Raw genomic sequence first — 14,933 nt, 5'->3', positions numbered from 1 at the left:
CCTGAAATCCAGTTGAACTGTGTAAGGGTGCAAATGGACCAAATATTTAAGATTTCTGTTAATAAATGAGGGTGCTATGAGAAAAGGTAAATAAGTAAGAGAGTAAGTAAGCAAGGAGGACAAACCGGCAACTATAAGCTTCATCAAAAATTTTGGGGAGACATAAAAAAAAAAACATCATAAAGAATCATGCAGATCTAGTCTTGAATAATTTCATAATGTAAATATACAAATATTTCAAGTAACATAAATATCACTAAAAACAAAAGACATTCTCTATTTTTGTTATAAATTGAACTTTGTCTCAATATTTTGGACAGTGTTTGTTTAATTTGTACCTTTTGTAAATGAATAATATGTAACACCTGAAGGTTAGTTTTAAAAAAAATCTACATATACAATGTATTAAATCCCCTTTTCAAGGTATTTAGAAATTTTCTTCATTACATATTATAATTTCTGGAAAAGAGAATTAAGTTATGATATAATGAAGAGTTCTGTTTTCACTCCGGTAATTTCTGTGTAAATAAATCAATCTGTCTATGGCATATAAAGATCTTCCACAATCTGTCACACTTTTGCTGAATTTGGTTGTTGCGATAATGATTTCACTGGCCGTTTTCCCGCCACTGACGTAAAAACAGGATCTCTGTATGCATATGATGAGTTACTATAATTTCCACCACTAGGTGGCGGCACTTCCTGTCTAGTCACATGATCTCTATTTGAGGTCAAGTTAGTTCTATTCACATTCATATTACCCCTTCGAATTTCATCATAGTCTGCATAATTTCGCCTTTCTCCTACAGAAACATTTTGTGGCGCTTGAATTCGATGAAACACTTGATAATTTCCGTTTGCATGGTGTGAGTTAACATTACGGTCATACTCATTAGTAGGAGTTTGACCCCTTTGATTACTAAAAGGGTACTGCTGTTGTTTATCATGTGATGGGGTGGGGCCTCGCGGAAGTATCCCTAACGTATGCTGCGGCTGATTTTGTTGATGATGTTGATTAGTCTGATGCTGATAATTCATATCAGTCAATGATGTTTGCCCCCGAGATGGGGGACGATAAAAATTACTATATTTAGATATATTTGAGTCACTAATGTGCCTGTTTCCCGGCTGCATGTCTCTGTAATCCTGATAATTACTGGTACCCTGAACGAAATCTGCTGATCCTAGTCTACTGTTTGGTCTGAAAAAAGAATACAAGACATTTAAATCATTATTCCATTTAAAAGGTACATTTAAATGCACATAAGCATAAAGAAATTGATTATAAATCTATCTGTATTCAAGTTTCACCTGTCTATTAACCATAAGTTGACTTTTGACCATTATCTTGCTTTACTTAAGCCTCTTAATTTAGAAAATGATTCAGTTATAAAATTGAGCTGCCAAGGGTATAGAGTGAGGTCACACTGCACAGATGTACAGGCAAGCCTAATTCTATACTGATTATATAAGCAATTCAACATCACTGCTAGTATTTATGTGTTTAGATATAATGCTGAAGAAAGATAAGGTAAAGATGGCCTCCTGGGTAGACACAAATCATCTGAAAGCCAAATGCATAAGCAAAAAACAATTTACATTTGGGTAAAATTCAAACCGTAACTGTAGCAGATAAGTGATTCACACGTCAACAAACCAAAATGACTTGGTAAATCACAATTATCTAGAGGCCTGCTGCTTTAATACTCAATGACAAAAGAATATAAGTACATTTTTTTCTTAACATCATGTACATGAAATGCTTACTGTTTTTTACTTCTGATGATTTTATAATAAGTCTATCAGCTCTACTTTGGACATATAATTATATTCATACTGACCTTTCATTCTGATTTCTACTTGAAGGTCGTGACCTCTGACCTTGCTGTTCTATTTGACTGGGAATTGCACTCTGCCCAAATTTCTGATAAAAGAAATAGTCTTGGTCACTAGTAAATCTGCTAGCCTGTACGGGTTAGAAAAAGCAGAGAGTATATATATATAAAGTTAGGTTAGATAGGAGGAGTTCTGGTTATATATACATGTAATATATTAGACAGGAAGTGGATGGTAAATATCTCAGAGCAAGTATGTGATCCACACACAGGCTAACTGCTGTTATATACATTGTATAGTTAAAGGAAGTCCAGGTTCAGAATACAATGTCGCCAACAAATTACAGTCTGTTATAAGTGATTAACGAAAGGGATGTGCAGACAGATCCGGCTATATTCTAGAGATATATTGTGTTGATTTATTATCACCAGACAGTATTGATGCACGAATTTCGAATTTCGTAAACAAACCCATCATATTTTAGCATCTTTTTTTTCTCCACAAAAACAAAACAACATGATTGTATCAATTAAACTAGAATAGTTAAAAGTCAAAATGAAAATACCAAAGGCAAATAATTTATCACTCGTATTTTTCACTATGAGATCTAGCCTCAAACATGCCACTATAAAATTTTTATTACATCTAAAACCACACTAGAAATTTAAATTCTAAGTTTGAATAGTATAAAGAAAAAGCCTTGACCTAACAACCTTTTTTAAGTATTTTTGTCAAGGAAACACAACCAAAAAGTAATGATGAATTAACTTTGATAAAGTTATAACTCAATAAAAATTTTAAGCAATGTACATGTATCATAAATTTTTATAAGTTAAGTTAGTTTGTCACTCGTTAAATACGTTCCCAGAACTAAGTGGCTCACAGCAAAATTACAATTCTCAACCACACAAGTTATTCATGTTAAAACATTTTTGGTTATTCAATTGTGTAAATTTATAGTGTAACCTGTTTTTCAAATGGGCGTATAAAAAAGTATTTATCAATCTATAAAAATGCACTTTCTCTGAATATGCTAATCAAAAATTGATGTATAATATGCACAGTAACTGCTTTTGAAACAAAAATATAGTTTCACTTTAATGGTTAACTGACTGTAATCACGTCTAATTGACTGTGAGCATGGTTTATTGACTGTAATACTGGTCTATTGACTGTACTTATGTTTTGACTGTAATAATGATTTTTTTATTCTAATAATAGTTTATTGAGTGTGATAATAGTTTTATGCAGTAATACCAGTAAACTGACTATACTTTGATTTTTTAATGTAATTCTAGTGTTTTGTGATAATGGTTTTTAACTGTAAAAATGGTTTAATGACTGTAATAGTAGTTTATTGACTGTAATAATGTTATGTTTACAAATATAATCACCAAATGAATTTCATTCTTTTTTCATAATTGTCTAGAAAATTGATTCAAACAAGTTCAGGTGGCGCTTTGTATTTCAAGTTTCAAGGGACCATGAATTTTCCTTTCAAAAAAATATATAATAATAATGAGCCATGTCACGACAAAACCAACATAGTGCGTTTGCGACCAGCATGGATCCAGACCAGCCTGCGCTTCCGCGCAGTCTGATCAGGATCCATGCTGTTCGCTATCAGTTTCTTTACTTGTAATAGGGTTTGTAAGCGAACAGTATGGATCCTGATCAGACTGCGCAGATGCGCAGGCTGGTCTGGATCCATGCTGGTCGCAAACCCATTATGTTGGTTTTGTCGTGACACGGTTCATATGTTAATACATTTTCATCACAATGTTAAGCAAACTATATAAAAATTGGATGAAAATAGTTAAAATAGCTTATCCTTCTATATGTACATACAATTAGCAAAATGAAAATATAACTATTATAAGCCATCAAGACAGATGTTCTATATTTAGCAACAAAATTTCTATTTAAAGCACATGCAAGCTATTTTTAGCATTACTATTTCTATTTTTAGCTAAAAGCATAAAACATGCAAATAATGTCACATTAAACAAAGCTGTATACAGTGAAAAGCAAAACAAAACAAGGAAGGGTAGTAAAAGCAGGATGGAAAATTAAATTTTTTGCACAGACTCAAGCAACAGCATGATAATATATAATGTAAATTAAAACTCATGAAATAAAAGATATTGTAAAGATGACTGTAATCAAGGCATTGACACATTAAAGCTAGTCACAACACTAAAATGGTGTTACTGTAACACATTAATCACTATATTGTAACAAAGATATTAGTCATACTAATGTATGCTCCATGATGTTGATGTCTTTACATACCCTTACTGTGATGAAAAGTAGCAAAATCTATTTTTAGCCAATAATCTATTTTTAGCCTATGTTTTTATTTTCAGCTTATGTGACCCTGAAACACCATCCAAAGGTCAAATTTTGATGAAAGGAAATAAAATACAGACTGTGACCCTCAGGAAGAAAACCTGCAACCTTATGATCTGGATGGAAAAATATCAGGGAGCCAAAAAAAAATCTTTTACAAATCACTTTAAAAATCATATAGGCATTTTTATACTCTTAGATATGACATGGAGCAATCAAATATTAATTCTTTCCAAAGACGAAAAAACAACACAAAAAGTGCCAAAGTTTGATTAGTTTCCCCAAGCTTTGGATTGATTAAACATATCTGAGAAAATAACGCACCCTCTTCTCCTCCTCTTGTATCATACGTTCGTATTCTTCTTCTTTATCTTCCTGTGGGTAATGCCCTTGTCTCGCCTGGTGCCGACGCTGATGGTCCGCACGTAACTGCTGAATACGCTCCGCACGTGACACTGCATTATCTGTTGATCATGAGAAGTTAAACATTTTTTGGAAAGAAATAAAAATACATTTGCCACTTTTCACATAACAATGATATAACTTGTCAAAAATAGAATAAGTTTTTTTTACTTTTGTTTCTTTTGCTCTTACTTCAGAAACATCATTAAATACTTTTTCTTTTTCACCTAATTCAACATTTATTTTAGCCTATAATTTCTTAAACATTTACATTGTTGCAAGATACTAATGGCATATATTTAGCTTTTTTAAATGCATGACTCAGCTTTTTTTTAATAACTCAACATCTCAGGAAAGAATTGCTGCTTAGGACAATGTTTTCATGTAAAAGAACAATTTATGGAAATATTGTTCTTTTCCTATAACTGATTTTCTACATGTATACCTCTGTGAAGGTCAGAGCCACTGGTCACTGGTGCCGAGTGTCCCATACTATGGGGTTCCGGAGGATTGAACGCATGACCTTGAGATAGAGGCTGGTCCTGTTGGTTCATCTGCCGGGCTTTCTGTTGCTCCTGTAAATATCTGTACTCATGTTGTGCCCTATAGTAAAATATTGATAACAGGTTATTGCCCGCTATTTGGAAATCACATACTTAATTTGCTAGAACCAAGGACTAGTGGTAATTTTTTAAAGTATATTTTTATCATGTTAGTCTTTTAATAAAATAATTTATAAGAGGATACAATATCTACTCTTTATCAGCTATATAAATATCTCACCTTTCCTGCTCGGCCTGTGCCTGCCTCCATCTCTGTTCCTCATGCTCTATGTGTTCTCTATGAGCGCGAGTCTCTCCATCGGGGTTGTCCTTGTGGTCTCCAGACTTTGACCCTTTACCCAGCTCATCTACTGGAGTCTTCCTTCCCTTGCCAAACCTATCAACAACAATGATTGTATCTTAAATTCATGTTAAACATGTATTTCCAAAATATGCCTGATTTTCATTCTACTTTCTTAAATTTTCCTCGAAAAAGAAGTCCACATAATTAACAGTGTATAAATTATTATAAAACAAGAGATGTTTGTAATAAGTGCACTTGACTATTCTCAATATCTATAGGTCTTTGAAAACTTAAAATACTTTGTAAGCCCAAGAAAGGAAAATGATAATGACAACTCTCCCTTTATATAATTATAATCAATGTTACAACACTTACTTGAAAAAGCCTTTCAAAAGGCCACCTGATTTCCGTGCATCTTTATTTTTCTTCCCCCCTTTCTTTTTACCATCTTCAGTGAACACTTCACTAGTGGATGACCTTGCTGAATTAATGGGGTCACGACCTATTGACCCACCTTCACTACCTTCTTCTTCCACTGTAAATGTCAATGTGATATTTATATAAAATATATTTTTGGTTATTGTAAAATAATATAATAATAAAATAAGCAGTATAATAAAAATAACACAAAGAATATCTATATACTATGATTTGTCTTTAATTACATGAGCAATTAAATTGTATAATATAACCATGACCAGGCTTATCAGGACCTTTGACCACTAAGTAAAGGTCCTGTTTAGTAGGAACAGTCAGACAGTGGATTTTAGTGCAGGTACAACTTAGCTGCTCTTAACCTGTATACTTTGAAATAAAGAGTGGGGGGGGGGCTTATGTAACAATTGTCTTGTATATAAATGAGAAACAATGGCAGAACAGTAAATTTTTACTTCAACACGTTCATGTGATTTTTCTTTACTTTTAAATACTTTCTTTATCCTTATATAAACTGCCTTTTTACTTGATAAAAAAAAAAAAAAAAAAAACACATTCATTTGCATGAAGTTATGCTGAGATAGTAGCTAGATACTGGCTTCAGGCTATAAAATCACTTCATAAATACATATATCAAAGCAAATTTTCTGGTCATGTAATTAAAGACAAATCATTGAACAAGTCAAATATCATCCAATTCTGTAAAACAATCTAACTCAAAATTAACAAATTCTTCCCTATCTACACATATAGATGGAAAACAGATGAAGATCCATTTAAAATTGATGAAAATCAGAAATTTCCACATTTGTATCAATTCTACTAATAGACAAAACTAAATACTAGACAAAATTGTTATCTGAAAAGCATTTTAAAAAGATATTGAAATAAAATCTTAAAATATCATAGATAATTATACATTAGAATAATCATATATCTTACATACTGTTACCTTTTGTTGTTAATTCATTAATATTTGTTAAAATCCAGGTGCATTATTAAATGAAAACATGTTCATCTGTGCCATTTTATCAGTCAAAATCCCCAAACTTATTTCTTCAACAAATACTTTTTTATCCAATTTAATTAAGTTTGCATTCTGCTAGCAAGTATTTCTAATCACAATAATTTAAATAATGTGAGAGCAGAAATGAGCATGTTTTCATAATTAATAACTGTAGATAACTGTAGTGCATCCTAAATCTAACTTAATATTCATAAAGCACTGTACCATATTTGACCTTCAGAATATGGGTCAAGGTCACACATGTAGAAAATATTAATGTGCATGTTCATAGGACAATTTTCAGACTGTAATTCAGATTTAACCAATGAATCTACATATTTTCAGACTGTATTCTTGGTATAACATTTCAATAATGAAGTTTTTAAAACATTTTATAACAAATGTTGCTATGCTACATTATAGCTTCAATACAAACAGATAGTTACAAAAAATCTGCAGTTATTTAATCAACTATGGTACAGGTATTACTTTCATGATTACTGTAACAGAAAAAAGAAGAACATGTTATTCATTTTGTCCGCTCTTCAAAGAATCTTATTTCTAGATTATCAATGGTGCACCCTCCATCAAAATATCTTGTATTCGTAACAGTGAGTAAACTATAGGCATATCACGAAATAATGATTCTCTCTCCATGACTAATACGTAATAATTGTTTCTGTTATTAATTTACTGGAATTCTATCATCTTTCTGTTCTTTACTGTGAGGACTATAATTGTCTTTCTGTCCAGTGATATAACTGCACAATTTTAGGCCTTTAAACTTATGTATGAGCTTATGATGAATTTATAACAAATGTTTGTGAATTTTTCACTTTCTGTTCTTTCTATGACTTTGTTAGGATTTTTTTTTTTGCATGATCTTTTTTAAAAAATGTAAAATAAATATCAAGTGCTAGCTCAGCATTTAAAAGTTGTTTTCTTTTTTTTTTTTAAATATAGAAATTTACAAAATTGAAGGTAATAAAAATAATGTTGTAGGAAATTCTAGATTTGACCTCATCCTTATTAAGTTACCATTTTTGTTCATGTTTTTTTAATGTCTTGGAGAGATGTCTGCTTCATAAGAACTCAATGGGTGCTTTTGGTGTTTTTTGTTGTTGGTTTTTTTCTTCTTCCCCCCCCCATAAGATGGTAAATATTATCATCAAGACATCTCCATCAACAAAATATCAAAAGGTAGTTTTATAATGTGTAAAAACAAATGCTCAAAGTTTTGAATAATAGTCACTTAAAGATTGCTTTAAAAAGTTTTTTTAACTTTTTTTCCAATTAAAAAACAATTACAAACAGAAATTAAAATATTTTAAAAGAAAAAGGGACACAACTTAGTCATTCATTCATGCAAACTTGACAATTATGGGTAATTCACAAAAATATAAACTAGCAAATTGACATGCGTTTATCTTCTGTTATCATCATCAAAATATGCTAATTCTAAATCAACAACCATGCTTGACTGAACAAATAAACTTAACATTTCAATATTCAGACAAAAAAAAATTATCTTGATTTCATCCTTGCAATAATTTACATGTATTTCATTAAAATTTAAAATCTGTGAGGGCATTTAAAAGGGTTGCTTATGTTTAATGAAAATAACACATAGAAAATCTAGCTGTTTTTACCGTATATGTTATAATATACAACCATTTTACAATGAAATTTAAAATGCATGAATTTCAACATCAGACATTCACATTCTCAAAATGTTGTTAAGTGGTTTGATCATTTTTGGGGGCTATTGGAGTCTCAGTTAAAATATGACATTTAACTCCCAAAGTAGACTAACAAAATGTTATTATATAACTTCAAGTATATTATTATGTCTGAATACTGAGATTTAAGAAAATATTAAATGTCTTTTTTTGATAGTCCATTCATCCATATTTTTTGCTATTTTTTTCTTTTATTTTTATAAAAATCATTTGAAACAGTTGATAAGATGATTGCTTCATACATCATGAGATGGCATCAAAATATTATCATCAACCAAGAAACTGTGATCAAGAAATATTTAGGCCTTGCACAAACAATTATAAAATCTGTAGGCCTACCATTCTCTGTACTGATGCAAGGCTTCCATTAAGATTCTAAATTTGGAAGTCTGAGACTACAAAATGTCTGACAGTGGAAGTCACATTGTATAGGTAAAGAAGTAAAAGAGTTATATTTTGGAAGTTACAAGTCAAAATCAGGAGCAAATGACTCCCAAACTTCCATTAAAAGAAGGCTCAATGAGCCTAGTTTAAAATTGTGAAAAAATCATTTTGAATTAGATGAGCCACTCTCAAATTTGCTTCCTGGAACAAACCAGTACTAGTGACACATGTGGAAACATGGTAGTGACCCAAATCGGGCTTAATCGTTGACAGGTGGATACCTAAATTACTAGGCCACTACCCTATACTGGCCTTATTGTGCAAACTTTAAATAACAATACTGTTTGCAAATTCAAGTTAAACTTAGGCAATTTATCAAAAAGTCAACAATCAAAGTTTAAAAATGTAAACAAGCAAATTTAAGTGCTTACTTTTCTGAATAAATGGACTACCACACCTACACTAAACAATTTTAATGCAACTTAAAATAATTAACTGTTAAAAAACTGAAAAATAAACAATGTGAGAACAGAACTGAACGGAACAGAGTTATGTGAGAACAGAACTTGAACTGAACTGAACTTAGTTTGACCCGGTCATGGGTACCTTGGGAGAGACGAAATATATGATCAAGCGACTTGCATATTACACCATGCCGTAATTGAATAGAAGAGAGGGAGCGCATTATATTACCAGAATGTGTTCTCCGTAAAGCAGTTGTTGGTACATTTGGTTCTCCATCATCTGATTGGTCGAAAAATCATAAATGTTTAATAAATGGGATATGTCTTACTCATGCTTAATCTATTATGATTATAAATTTATGAATATTTAAATTCAAACACTGAAAGAATCCGGCTTAAGTAGCAATTTTAACTCTCCATCTAAAATAACACAATGATACAGAACAATGATCCAGGGGGATTTGAATAATTAACAAAGTTGTTGTAACGGGTTGTATCTATAGAAATAAAGGTACATGTACACGGATATATTTTATATATTTCTATATAAATATTTTTAAAAAAATCAATAAATTAGGCATAAAAGGTCATCATCATGAGTAGTTTCAATGTTTTAGTCAACTTTTAATCAATTATGTAAATGTACCTAACCCTTACTATAACGGTTACAATGAACTGTACATTGAAGATGTAGTGAATTAAACTTAAAATGGTTTCAAATATAACATAAACATGATCTAGAATTTAAGGGGTTTTTTTTTGTTTTCTTTTTTGGTTGGGTTTTACTTCGCACCAACACAGTATTTGTCATATGGCGACTTTCCACTTTAACTAGTGGAGGAAGTTTCAAAACTGGCACCTGAATAGAATTAAAGTAAATGGTGCTAGGCATGGACCTTATGTCACAGCTATTATGGCTCATGGCAAATATCCAAACAGCTGACTACATCATCAAAGCTTGGAAGAATGTATAGCAAATTTTTCCATTTTGATCAAATATAAACCGAATCTTAACACCAACTCAAATTCTGAAGCAAATAATTATCTGAATAATCAAAACTTACAGGGATCCATTTCAAGTTTTGGAACTGGGTCGTACGATCGGTCCACAGCTGCCCTGAAACTCTCGTTCCCACCCCGTCTCCGCGCCATACGTGGCAGCCAGCTACCTCATCTCATTTATTCATTCATGAAACTTGCCAGTATTATTCCCCCCCCCCATGTTCAGGTCAGGGTCGGGGCCATTGTAGAGAGGGTTCTCCAGGGAGCTAAACCTCTTCAGATTGGTCGGGGGAGCAGGGCCTCGAATGTTAGCTGAAAATATTTGTAATGAAAGATGAAATTTTCTTTAATCAAATGACATTGCAGGAAAGCTATTTAAATGTGTTAAATTTAAGTTACTCATAATATTAATGCATTAGCAAACTAAATTATTGTACAGTTGAGTTCATACTTCAAATATAGGTTGGTAGGTCAAAATTGAGATAAAGAGAATTGAATTTAAAACTCTATTGTTGCATGTAATAAAAAAAAACAACAAAAAAACAAACTATGAATAAATAATTTTGTAGAAAATTTACCACTTGATTGAAAATCTTCATCCTAAATCTAGACATTGTAGACTTACTTACAAATTCAATTATTAATCAAGATTTTTTGAAAAATTATAATTACTTGTAAAACAAGATATGTTTGTAAAACATGTATGCCCCCTATCAGCAGCCAATTATTCATGTGATAAGGTAATTATGCATGACTTCTGACCCAGTGATCAAACAATTAATAAGGGTTATCAAGTATCTACTGGTCATGACCTTGACCTTTGACCCCTTTGACCCAAAAACTCAATAGGGGTCATCTGCTGGTCAAGACAAATCATCATACAAAGTTTGAAGTTCCTAGCCTAAGCGTTTTTACTTAATTGATCAGAAACCGTTTTTACTTACAAGGTCAATGTGACCTTGACCTTTGACCCCTTGACCCCAAAATCAATAGGGGTCATTTGCTGGTCATGACTAATCACCATGCCAAGTTTGAAGTTCCTAGGGCCTAAGGGTTCTTTTATTAATGATCTGAAACCTTTTTAACATACAAGGTCAATGTGACCTTGACCTTTTGACCCCAAAATCAATAGGGGTCATCTGCTGATCATGACCAATCACTATGCCAAGTTTGAAGTTCCTAGGCCAAGTGTTCTTTAGTTATTGATCAGGAACCGTTTTTACTTACAAGGTCAATGGGACCTTGACCTTTGACCCCTTGATCCCAAAATCGAAAGGGTAATCTGCTGGTCATGAAAAAAATCACCATACCAAGTTTTGAAGTTCCTAGGCCTAAGCGTTCTTAAGTTATTGATCAGAAACCGTTTTTACTTACAAGGTCGATGTGACCTTGACCTTTGACCCCTTGACCCAAAAAACTCAATAGGGGTCATCTGCTGGTCACCACCAATCATCATTACAAAGTTTGAAGTTCCTAGGCCTAAGCGTTTTTAGTTAATTGATCAGAAACCGTTTTTACCTACAAGGTCAATGTTACATGACCTTTGACCCCTTGACCCTAAAAACAATAGGTCATCTGCTGGTCATGACCAATCACCATACCAAGTTTGAAGTTCCTAGGCCTAAGGGTTCTTAAGTTATTGATCGGAAAGCATTTTTTACCTACAAGGTCAATGTGACCTTTCCCTTTGACCCTTAACCCCAAAATCAGTAGGGTCATCTGCTGGTCATGACCAATCACCATACCAGGTTTGAAGTTCCTAGGCCTAAGGGTTCTTTAGTTATTGATCGAAACTGCTTTTACCTAAGAGGTCAATGTGACCTTGACCTTTTGACCCCTTGACCCCAAAATCAATAGGGGTCATCTACTGATCATGACCAATCACCATACCAAGTTTTGAAGTTCCTAGGCCTAAGGGTTCTTTATTTATTGATCCGAAACTGTTTTTACCTAAGAGGTCAATGTGACCTTGACCTTTGACCCCTTGACCCCAAAATCAATAGGGGGTCATCTACTGATCATGACCAATCACCATATCAAGTTTGTAGTCCCTAGGCCTAAGGGTTCTTTCGTTATTGATCGGAAACCGTTTTTACCTACAAGGTCAATGTGACCTTGACCTTTAACCCCTTAACTCCAAAATCAATAGGGGTCATCTACTGATCATGACCAATCACCATACCAAGTTTGAAGTTCCTAGGCCTAAGGGTTCTTTTGTTATTGATCGGAAACCGTTTTTACCCAAGAGGTCAATGTGACCTTGACCTTTGACCCCTTGACCCCAAAATCGTTAGGGGTCATCTACTGATCATGACAAATCACCATACCAAGTTTGAAGTTCCTAGGCCTTAGGGTTCTTTACTTATTGATCGGAAACCGTTTTTGCTTACAAGGTCAATGTGACCTTGACCTTTGACCCCTTGACCCCAAAATCAATAGGGGTCATCTACTGATCATGACAAATCACCATACCAAGTCTGAAGTTCCTAGGCCTTAAGGTTCTTTAGTTATTGATCGGAAACCGTTTTTGCTTACAAGGTCAATGTGACCTTGACCTTTGATCCCTTGACCCCAAAATCAATAGGGGTCATCTACTGATCATGACAAATCACCATACCAAGTTTGAAGTTCCTAGGCCTTAAGGTTCTTTAGTTATTGATCGGAAACCGTTTTTGCTTACAAGGTCAATGTGACCTTGACCTTTGACCCCTTGACCCCAAAATCAATAGGGGTCATCTACTTGTCATGACCAATCACCATACCAAGTTTGAAGTTCCTAGGCCTAAGGGTTCTTTAGTTATCACTCAGAAACCATTTGGTCTACGGACCGACGGACCGACAGACCGACGGACCGACAAGTGCAAAGCAATATACCCCCTTTTTTTCAAAAGGGGGCATAATTAAATGTAGTATTAATATAAACAAAATGTGTCTATTTCAAATTTAAATGTGCTAAGTTACATGAGAAAAAAAACATCAATGTTTCACAATATGAGAACAAAGTGCCTACAAAAATATTATTAAAAAATAAGTGTGTATGACAACCTTGATTACTTTGTATTCAAAATTTTGAGTTTTCACTCAAAATGGCATCACAATGACAGGGAGAATATGTTTTAAACTCAAAATTCTATAACTTGTAACATATGATATGATTAAGAACTGAAACATTTTTAACTATCTAGTTAAGTTTTACAATTTTACATTTAAGCAATATAATAGAAGTTCAATTGTTGTAATGGTATATTAAGGTAGATCTATACAAGATTATCATGGTGTTCATAGAAAATGTGTTTGCTATGTAAATATATGACAATTCAAATAACAACATATTATATCGTAGATCTATTTATAAATGATATAAACTAGAACTGCCACTATCATGGCGTGAATACCCCCGCATTCCACTTTGTCAGAATCAACAGTGGCCATTTAGAACTCAAGGACAACCTCCCTGCCAAATCTGAGGTTACTTAGCCAGTGCATTGCTAAGTTATGTATTCTACATGCTTCAAATGTGAAAATGTCAAAATCAAATCATTCTGGACAGGCATTCTGAAGCAATTGAGGGGAAAAGCTTTATTTTGACAAGGTCCCTGTGACCTTGACCTTTGACCCAGTGACCTCAAAATCAATACGGATCATTTACTAATCAAGACTAACCTCCATGCCAAATATGAAGACTGTGGGTCATAGAAACCTTAAGTTATTGGGCGGACAAGCTTTTTGAAGTCAAGGCCCCTGTGACCTTGACCTTTGACCTCAAAATCAATAGGGGTCATCTTCTAATCATGACTAACCTCCATGCCAAATATGAAGACTGTGGGTCAAAGGAATCTTAAGTTATTGGGCGGACAAGCTTTTTGAAGTCAAGGCCCCTGTGGCCTTGGCCTTTGGCCTGGTGACCTCAAAATCGATAGGGGTCATCTATTAATCACGACTAACCTCCATGCCAAATATGAAGACTGTTGGTCATAGGAATCTTTAGTTATTGGGCGGACAAGCTTTTTGAAGTCAAGGCCCCTGTGACCTTGACCTTTGACCCCGTGACCTCAAAATCGATAGGGGTCATCTACTTATCACGACTAACCTCCATGCCAAATATGAAGACTGTGGGTCATAGGAATCTTAAGTTATTGGGCGGACAAGCTTTTGATGTCAAGGCCCCTGTGACCTTGACCTTTGACCTGGTGACCTCAAAATTGATAGGGGTCATCTACTTATCATGACTAACCTCCATGTCAAATATGAAGACTGTGGGTCAAAGGAATCTTAAGTTATTGGGCGGACAAATTTTTTGAAGTCAAGGCACCTGTGACCTTGACCTTTGACCTCAAAATCAATAGGGGTCATCTACTTATCATGACTAACCTCCATGCCAAATATGAAGACTGTGGGTCAAAGGAATCTTAAGTTACTGGGCGGACAAGATTTTTGAAGTCAAGGCCCCTGTGACCTTGACCTTTGACC

General features: G+C 33.6%; 1 protein-coding gene across 1 annotated transcript in view; it reads right to left on the bottom strand.

Annotated features, from left to right (window-relative positions):
- Nucleotides 1-189: 189 nt before the first annotated feature.
- The window catches only part of LOC132740482 (partitioning defective 3 homolog), a 63,509-nt gene continuing 48,765 nt past the window's right edge, over nt 190-14,933 (bottom strand). The window contains exons 16-24 of the mRNA XM_060728388.1: nt 10,662-10,775; nt 10,526-10,630; nt 9,604-9,741; nt 5,809-5,968; nt 5,371-5,526; nt 5,033-5,190; nt 4,510-4,649; nt 1,842-1,966; nt 190-1,201 (exon numbers count right to left, since the gene is read on the bottom strand). Coding sequence (XP_060584371.1) covers nt 571-1,201; nt 1,842-1,966; nt 4,510-4,649; nt 5,033-5,190; nt 5,371-5,526; nt 5,809-5,968; nt 9,604-9,741; nt 10,526-10,630; nt 10,662-10,775 — 1,727 coding nt within the window. The 3' untranslated portion in view covers nt 190-570. The remainder of the gene's footprint in view (nt 1,202-1,841; nt 1,967-4,509; nt 4,650-5,032; nt 5,191-5,370; nt 5,527-5,808; nt 5,969-9,603; nt 9,742-10,525; nt 10,631-10,661; nt 10,776-14,933) is intronic.

This window comes from Ruditapes philippinarum, unplaced genomic scaffold (assembly GCF_026571515.1).
Source record: "Ruditapes philippinarum isolate M1 unplaced genomic scaffold, ASM2657151v2 ctg550_1_1_1_1, whole genome shotgun sequence".
NCBI lineage: Eukaryota > Metazoa > Mollusca > Bivalvia > Venerida > Veneridae > Ruditapes > Ruditapes philippinarum.
The sequence above is the reverse complement of the archived record's forward strand: the minus strand, read 5'-3'. Positions and strand labels throughout refer to the sequence as shown.